Here is an 8,685-nt window from a genome sequence, read left to right as displayed (position 1 = left end):
ACTTGATCGTTAAAGTGTCTTCAGGGGACTGCTCCCATGACAGGTAGCTCATCCAGCCGGCTCTAAGTTCGTTTCCTCATCAAAAGGTATTATGATTCAGATTAGGTGGATGTAGACAAAGAAAAAGTTCATTAATAGGTTACTCATGCGTATTCTTAGGACCATCTTTGATCTTATAGAGGAGCAATGATCAGGGATTTGTAAACAAATATTATGTTAAAGCAGAGTACATGAGCATGACCTCCTCATGTTGTGAAGTTAAATATATTAGCTATTTGTTATGGATTTTGGCATTCCATCTACTCTACCAATTCAACTCGACTATTATAGTCAAACAACAATTACAATTGCAAAGAAATCTTGTGTTTCATGAAAAAATAAAAAAAATGAAACATGTTGAAACTGATTGTCACATCGTTCGAGCTTGTGTGGAAGAGAGTTTCATTACAACACCATATGTACAATAATCTTATGAATTAGCAAACGTGTTTACGAAGAATCTCATTTCAGCTCATATGTTTCCTTCACTTTCTGAAATAAAGTTTATATATACTTCACCAATTTCACCATGAGGAGGGGTTGTTAGAATCAAGCTAAAACAGTGAAGTAAGATTTATACAAGAATACTGAAATGAATTAAGGATTTATCACACTTTAGGTGTGCTAGTTTATTGATAAAATAAGTTGGAAAAGTGTTAGATAGATAAGCATTATGGAAGGAAAAATAACAAACTCAGTCACTATAAGTTTCTATTATTTTCGTTTTGTATAGCTTATATATAAGACCGGTTAGCTCATCATTCTTGTAACTAAGTAAGAAGAATACAGTGAAAGATACACATTGTACTTTTAAATCCAAAGAAGAATTTTACACGGATCAAACTGTTTGCGGTTAACGTAGTCAGTTCAAGTGGTTCTAATCGGTTTTTAAATGAATGAAATTCTAACCTTAGTTGGACTAAAATAGTGGCTGATTCTGGTTCAACTAGTCCGATTTTAACAATTGTGAATTTTATACCATCTAAGTGTCATGTTGGATGAGGATGTGAATTTTTTTTTGCTTTCGAATTAACACACCACTCATGGTTTCCATAGGTAAAAGTCAAACATATTTAACGTGACATTTAGTTTATATACAATCAAAAGTCTTTTGTGTCATGTCAATATTTCGGTATAGAAATTGATAGCCATTTCTAACTGGTCAAACTAACCTTAATGAAAATAAATGTGAAATTTAGTGATTTTATTGAAAAAAAATAAAATTTCGAATTTTATAAAACAGATCCCAGACTTATAGCAATTTTCAATATATTTTAACTCATTCAACACTAATTATGTAACATTATGACTTAATACTATGTAGATATTATATATTTTGACTAAATCCAACCGACTGAGCCTCACAACCTAAAAACGTGACTACATGCGACCTTACTAATATAGCACAATTACTTCCTCTCCATTTTCAATATATAAATCAGTCATCCTTGCTCTCACTGTTGTCTCTTAGGATCCCTCCTTACTCGGTCTTTCTATCCCAACGCCACCCAATTCGGACTTAATCATTACATGCCCACCAATTTTCACTCGATTCATCTCTGAATCAACATATCATACGTGAAGAGTCACTTCTGATTCCAATTACCAATTGTAAAATATAACCCGATAATATGTAGACGTTATCCGTTTTACGCAAATCCAACTGATTATAACGCGTTAAAACACATCTACATATATTGAAAAATCACATTGTTAATATAGCATGGTCACTCTCTCACTATATTTCCAAATATCAAATTCAATTCAGTCCTATCATTATTGGCCCTGGTTAGCAAATAGTTGTTAGTTGTTAGTTGATTATATTAAATGTTAGCTGATTACCTTTTTGGTTAGCTGATTTGACTAGTTGATTGTGTAAACTTGTTTGTTTGGTAAAATTTAGCTGATTGCTAATAACTGTTTGTGTAAAAGGATAAATAATGACATGATAAAACATTTATTTTGGGTTAAAGGGTAGTACTTAGGGATAAAAATGTCATTCAAAAGAGATATAGCAATAAGCTAATTGAAAAAGTTTTTAAAACCAACTTTTTCAAAATTAGTATTTTTTGGATCGAATAATCTATTTCAAACATCTTTTTACTAAACACCACTATTATAGTAAAACCTATGAAGAGACTCAAATCTCTAATTTTATCCTAAAAAATTCTTTATCGCTTAGGACCGTTTCTTACTCAAACTATTTACTCCAGCATCATCCACTTGAATTACAAATTAAATAATTAATATGATAATCAGTAGCGTTCATCTGGATTCTGAATGACCAAACCATTAGATCTAAACTCATTAAATTTACATCCTATAATGCTTTGTGTATCCACCGTAGGATTATAATGAACCTAGATCTATCGGTTAATAACTAAATTCATTTAGTCATTCAGGATCCGGGTGACCACTACTGATACGATAATTGTATAGTTTGTTTGTTGACCGATTTAAATTATTTTGAAAGATTTATTTAAATGATAATTGTTTGATTTTTTATTATTATTATGTTTTGAAAAATGATAATTGTGGAATTTGTTTGTTCATCATTTTCAAAATTTTAACACCGAAAAAAGCCTTATTTGACTCTTTTTATTCCTATCCACTACCGAGTATTCTAGAACCTCTGCCGCCAATATACCCACAAAAAGTACACTCATGATCAGATCCTGACGCCACGTGCACGCCTTCATCGCCGCCGTCCACGTCTCCCTTGGAAACTCCACCCCGCCGATTTACAGTTGGCCTTCTTTATTTAAATCTCCTCCCCCCGACAACAATTTTTTCTCTACACTAAAAACCTAAACCCCGTCCCGGAGGAATTCGACTTCTTCGGAGCTTTCATGTAACGATTCAGACAGAAAATGCAGACGGAATTCCAATCAAATTCCGAACCCTAATTCCGAATCAGATCCCAAAAATTCCGATGACAACAGTAGTGAATCCGATTCACCCTTCTCAGCGGCGCTTCCGCCGTCAGGACATTTTACCGCCGAAATCGATGAAATCCGTCGGAACAAACTGCGTCTCCCACGGTTTTATGTCGGTGATCGGTAAACAGAGAGCGATGGAGGACGCAGTCACAGTGGCTCCGGGATATGTTGTCGGTGAGCTGGACGTGTACGATTTCTTCGCGGTGTACGACGGGTATGGCGGAGATAAGGTGTCGAATGCTTGTCGCGATAGGATGCATCGGCTCGTGGCGGAGGAGGTGGCGGAGGAGGTGGAGAACGGGAAACCCGGGGAGGAGATTGAGAAGGGGGTGAGTTATTGGGAGAAAGTGATGATGAGTTGTTTTAAAAAAATGGATGAGGAGGTCGCCGGCGGCGGGAATGATGTGGATCTGGCCGTGGATTGGTCGGATAGAACGACGATGGGTTCGACCGCTCTGGTGGTGTTGGTGGGGAAGGAGGAGGTGGTGGTGGCAAATTGTGGAGATTCTCGGGCGGTTTTAAGTCGATCCGGTGTCGCGACACCTTTATCAAATGATCATGAGGTTCTATATCATTTTTCGTTAAAATGACTTTAATTTTTTGAATATTTTCGTTATAAAAATTCAGTGTATGTGTTCCTTAAAAAATTAAGGGTAATAAAGTAAATTGAATCTAACTCTAATCTAACTTAAAAATATTGTGTTAATTGAACCGAATTAGTGTTAATTTCGTATCATGTTCGAATTTTATAGAATAAAAGTGATGATATATATATATATATATATATTATAATGTTTTTTTAAAGATTCATGTCTCTTGCTAATGCTATCGCTCGTGTAAGTTATTCTTTATCCGAACTAATGGAGTGCGGTCCTGTCTTTCTGAATTTTATTTTGTATTTGCTGTTTGTTGACTCTTCTTAATATATTCACTATTTTCTCCAAAGAAAAAGAAAAAAAAGATTTATGTATTTTTTCCAAAATTTGATATAAAATTTATTTATCAAACGGAATAATTTGTGTATATTTTATTTTATCACTTATAATCGCATGTAATTATACTATTTTTTTTATTAAAAATAACACGTAAAAATAAAGATTTTAATCGTGTTCATATAAGTGACAATTGTAAATTTTTTATTATTATAAAGTATTTAAAAATATATTATTATAATCTATTTATATTATGTTTCCTTAAAATGTACTTTTATTAAGGATGAAATGTAAAAAGATACGAAAATGGAGATTTTTTATTATTATCTATATTAAGATGTTATTTAATATATCGAAAGAATATAATAATATTTTTAAATTTCAGTTAGCAGTCAACTTTATTTTATGTATGAATGATTAATCCATTAAATTCGGGTTGAGTTCGACGTGTGTATAAAATTGTCACTTCTACCCTTGAGAGCATATATTTTCGGAATACGGTAAAATTTCTTCTCGTTTTTAATATAGTATGAAAGTTCAATAAAAAAATATAATTAATGTTTGTTCTCTTCAAATATGCAGAAAATAGTATTACACTCATTTTCCTCTCCATTATATCGGAAGGTACTTAAAAAGTGGCGAGGAAATTTTTTTAGAATTTCATAAATTATGTCTTTAATTATTTAAATTAAATATTCATTCTTTTGAAATGCTTATTTTTTAATGTCAGAAATAAATAACTACAATAAAATAATTTAATGCTTAGTTTTATTTATCATTTTAAATTTTTTATTTAGGTAACTTTTTTAATTCTGATATTCATAAAATTTTCAAGTAGATCCTTATAATTTTTTAAAAATTATGGATATAATATCTATATCTTTTTTTTTATTATTTACATGTTTTTATAATCCTTATCTATTAACTAAAGCTTTTTAATGTGTCTATCCAATAAATTTATCCATTTTTATTGTATATTGTAAAATTGTAGTTTTAATATCCTTAAGGCTTCAACAAAACGAGAAGTTTGACTGTTGGTCTTGGATCATCGAGATTGCGACATGTCAGTAGTGTGCTGATGTGGTACGATCTGAATAGTTTAAAACCAGTTTGGTCTTTGATTATTTTGGAAATTTTGCAACAAATCACTTTTAGAATCCAATTAAAATTATGCTAATTGTTTTTTTTAATGTTTTTTAGCCTGATAGGGCAGATGAACGAGAAAGAATAGAGGCAGCGGCTGCAGGTGGACGAATTTTGAACTGGAATGTCAATCATGTCCTTGATGTGCTTGGTACTTCAAGATCGATAGGTATTTATTTAAGATCGTATCACTCTAATAAAAACTAGTATTTTATTTAAGATCGGCGGACGGAGTTTCCAATGAATCCCGATATCTAGATTCATTGGAACTCCCTCCGCGTGAAAATAGGGTGTTGAGTTACTGCATTTGCACTCCAAACACTCTTTTCTAACCACTTGACTTCACCCTGTGAAGAATAGTACAGCCTTGACGGTTTAAGGTCTGGGTGCTTTAATTGTACAATCCCCAAATAGTATTTTTAATTCCAAGATCTTGGATCGAATAGGTATTCTGATTCAATCCGAGATCTCATATTGAATTGCTCATTTAATGAGCATTCTCAATATTATGTGCAATTCCTACAGTGATGAATATAAGTGCAATTAAAATTCCTGGTGAGTTTTACATTTGTGTAAATAAGGCTATTCACTATTTCTTGAGCTCGATTTCTTACCCAAACGAACATATAGCCTCACGCCTGGGGTTACTTCGATTATAGTATCCAAAATAGTAATTTATGGCTCCGCCATTGACGTATACGATAAATTTGATGTCTTTTTATTATTTTTTCTAAAAAATTGTATAAATTATTTGTAGGAGATAGAAATATGAAGCCATACGTGACATCAGAACCGGAGGTTAAAATAATTAATCAAACCGAAAAGGATGAATTCCTTGTAATAGCAAGTGATGGGTTATGGGATGCTATTAGCGATGAATTTGCTTGTGAAGTTGTCGGTAAATGTTTTTGCCGACGATATTTGAAGAACTATGAATCTAGCGGAAACAATTGTGCAGCAGAAGCTGCAGCAATGCTAACTGAATTAGCGATGGCTCGTGGAAGTAAAGATAATATCAGCGTCATAGTAGTTGAACTCAAAACTTTAAACATGTGACAAATTTGTAACAAATTTCTTGTTAGTTATGTTTGTATCATTTATGTGTGTTTCTTTTTTCATATATGTATATAATATATAGCAAGAAGATAGTGTTTTTTTTTTATATATATGGTTGATGTAAAAATATTAAGTTTTATACTTAATTTATATCATCCAATTTTGATTATTGTAAGCTTTAAATAGTTGATTTCTTTTAGCAATTTTTATGTTTTATAGTGATTATATGGTGTAAAATATGAAAATAAAACAAATAATGTAATTGATTTATTTTTATAAATCATGTTATTACATTATAATCAAATGATCATAAGGTTCTATATCACTTTTCATTAAAATTGCTTTAATTTTTTGAATATTTTCGATTTATATGTTCGTTATAAAAATTTGGTGTATGTGCTCCTTAAAAAAATTAAGGGTAATAAAGTAAATTGAATTAACTCTAATTTAATTTAAAAAATATTTTGTATTAATTGAATCGAATTAGTGTTAATTTCGTTCGAATGATAGATATTTATATATATATATAAATTATAAATTTTTTTAAAATATTTATCAAACTCTTTGTTTATATCATATGTCACGTGTAATTATATTATATTTTTTTTATTAAGAATAACACGTAAAAATAAAGATTTTAATCATGTTCATGTGTTCATATACGTGACAATTGTAATTTATTATTATTATAAAATATTTAAAAATATATTATAATTCAAAATTTATTCAACGAACTCCATGATCTTTTTATATTATGTTTAGTTAAAATGTACTTTTATTATCTATATTGAGATGTTATTTGTATCGAAAGAATATAATAATAATTTTAAATATTTTAAATTTTAGTTAGCAGTGTGTATCAATGATTAATCCATTAAATTCGGGTTGAGTTACATGTGTGTATAAATTTGTCATTTCGGATAATGTATAAAATTGTCACTTCTATCCGTGGGAGCATATACTTTCGAAATATTGTAAAATTTCTTCTCATCTTCAATATAGTATGAAAATTCAATAAAAAAAATATAATTAATGTTTGTTCTCTTCAAATATGCAGAAAATAGTATTACACTCATTCTTCTCTCCATTATATCGGAAGGTACTTAAAAAGTGGCGAGGAAATTTTTTTAGAATTTCATAAATTATGTCACATCCGTGTCCCTTATTTTAGTTATTATATCATAATATTATGTTATATTATATTTATTTATTGATTGGAGAGTTAATTGGATATTGTGGATACAGTTTGGAGGCCAATTTTATGTTTTAGGTGTAAAATTAAAAGTCTAAGGTAAGTTTTAAAAGAAGTTAAAGTTTAGAGGGACCAAAAGGAAAATTTTTCCTTATTGGGAACATCAATTCACAATTTCCATATATTATTTCGGATAACAAGAAGAACAAAAGAAAATCAAAAAAACAAATTATCATTCTTTTTCATCTCCATTTTTCTCTCCATTAACTCAAATCACCTAGCTTTGATCAAACCTTGATATCTAGAGATTGAACCGTCTGATCGAGCTGATTTTGTTACAGTAGGTTCTAGATATCTTAATATACATTGTGGTCGGTGTGATTTTGATTTGGAGAATCCTACATGAGGTACGACCTAGGCAGATTATAGTGGTGGATTTGAGGTTTTAATGTGTTTTTCCCTCAATTATGGCTAAAGTAAGTAACTATCAACTACCCTTTATGTATATATAGGTATATATAACTCTATATTTTCCAGAAAATCAAATTTTTGTTGGGATTTTTGCCATGCATTTGATTAATTAGAGTTTTTATGATTTGGTTTTTAACATGGGCTTAAAGTTAAGTTCAAGTAATTATATATGTATTTGCATATCAATTTCAACCTATAATATATATTTATGTATATATGATTTGGGTTTTGTTTTGATGAATTTAGTATATTTGATTAATAGTTGTGTAAGATTTGATATTTTAAAGAATTGATTTGAAGAAAAGTATTTGGAAAACTCTTTGATATTGATTTATGAGTTATATATATATATTTACATATATATATATTTCTGATTTTAGTTATATTAAAGGAGTATTTGATTTTAAATGATTTTGTATTTTGAGCAATTTTTAGAGAATATTTGAATAATTGTGGTTCTTTTGTGGAGGCCAAATGATTTATGGTTATGAAATAATTATGAAATTTGATTGTGAAAAAAGATTTGAGCATGTTATAATTTTATGAAATAATATTTTTAGTATCCATCAAGAGTGATCCGAATAGGTGGCTTTAATTAAAGTCCGTATTTAGTGAGAAATACGGCATGTGTACACAGTTGAAAGACCTATCGGGTATGGCAAAGAAGTGTTGAGTAAGACCATGCGGGATATGCAAATTATGAGATATCTCGATTCTATTATATTGTGGGGATTGATACATACGGGGATTATCTCTCGGATGGATACGGTTTGTGAAATATTTATTGAGATACAGTTTATGAAGTATTTATCGAAATACGATTTATGAAGTATTTATCGAAATACGATTTATGAAATATTTATTGAAATACGGTTTATGAAGTGTTTATTGATTTACGGTTGATTTTAGTAAA

At 30.0% G+C, this 8,685-nt stretch overlaps 1 protein-coding gene across 2 annotated transcripts; it reads left to right on the top strand.

Annotated features, from left to right (window-relative positions):
* Nucleotides 1-2,733: 2,733 nt before the first annotated feature.
* On the top strand, nt 2,734-6,278 carry LOC136211080 (probable protein phosphatase 2C 8). Of its 2 annotated transcripts, XM_066002600.1 has the most exons (4): nt 2,734-3,541; nt 4,493-4,534; nt 5,111-5,222; nt 5,811-6,278. In XM_066002600.1, exons 1-4 carry the CDS (start codon nt 2,972-2,974, stop codon nt 6,107-6,109), a joined length of 1,023 nt encoding a protein of 340 aa, XP_065858672.1. In that variant the 5' UTR covers nt 2,734-2,971; the 3' UTR covers nt 6,110-6,278. The 2 variants fall into 2 exon arrangements, with proteins under 2 accessions (XP_065858672.1, XP_065858673.1); XM_066002601.1 differs by lacking the exon at nt 4,493-4,534 and having other exon boundaries at nt 2,742-3,541.
* The last annotated feature ends 2,407 nt before the right edge of the window (nt 6,279-8,685 follow it).

Source organism: Euphorbia lathyris, chromosome 1 (genome assembly GCF_963576675.1).
Source record: "Euphorbia lathyris chromosome 1, ddEupLath1.1, whole genome shotgun sequence".
Taxonomy (NCBI): Eukaryota; Viridiplantae; Streptophyta; class Magnoliopsida; order Malpighiales; family Euphorbiaceae; genus Euphorbia; species Euphorbia lathyris.
This window is presented reverse-complemented; position numbering and strand designations above follow the sequence as displayed.